Here is a 624-nt window from a genome sequence, read left to right as displayed (position 1 = left end):
TGTGTGTGTGTGTGTGTGTGTGTGTGTGCAGATAAGGACTGGGAGGACATCAGGAAGATGCCTGAGTACCCCACGCTGCAGAAAGACTTCAGGAGGACAACGTGAGTGGGAGCCGGGTCGTTCCGACCATCAGAACTTTTTCACACAACATCAGGTATAAAAATCTTCTTCTCGTCCCTACAGGTACGCAAACAGCAGCTTGATCAAGTACATGGAGAAGCACAAAGTGAAACCTGACAGCAAGGTTTTCCTGTTGGTGAGTGGACATATTTATGTTCTCATCACTTTAATGAACAATGAGTCAGTTCCCAGAAACTTACTCCATAATTTATGTTGTTTTCACACATCAGAACGATGATGGATTGTTTGGTAGAAATGCACCAGTCTGAGTTTCTGGTTGATATCTCCTCTGTGATGTTCTTGAGGTTTAAACACCAAACATTTTGTAACTGGCACAAGTTTATGGTGTGAATACTTATAAAGCATAATTAATGAACTTATAAAGCATTCACATTATTTATTAGAACATTTTTTTCTTCCATATGTTTTTCAGCTCATATCTTGTTCTGCAATGTTTTATTTTTTTATTTAGAAATTTATTCATTTTATTTGTAACAATTATAT

General features: G+C 37.3%; 1 protein-coding gene across 1 annotated transcript; it reads left to right on the top strand.

The window, feature by feature from the left end:
- Positions 1 to 31: 31 nt before the first annotated feature.
- On the top strand, positions 32 to 256 carry LOC106512666 (cyclin-dependent kinase 19; the record flags this gene model as incomplete). The annotated part of the gene is given in 2 exon segments (XM_014001236.1): positions 32 to 101; positions 184 to 256. Coding segments are annotated over 2 exon segments (143 nt in total), but the record flags the coding sequence as incomplete, so codon positions are not given.
- Between the last annotated feature and the right edge of the window lie 368 nt (positions 257 to 624).

The sequence above is a fragment of the Austrofundulus limnaeus genome, unplaced genomic scaffold (assembly GCF_001266775.1).
Source record: "Austrofundulus limnaeus strain Quisiro unplaced genomic scaffold, Austrofundulus_limnaeus-1.0 Scaffold9926, whole genome shotgun sequence".
NCBI classification, from domain to species: domain Eukaryota; kingdom Metazoa; phylum Chordata; class Actinopteri; order Cyprinodontiformes; family Rivulidae; genus Austrofundulus; species Austrofundulus limnaeus.
This window is presented reverse-complemented; position numbering and strand designations above follow the sequence as displayed.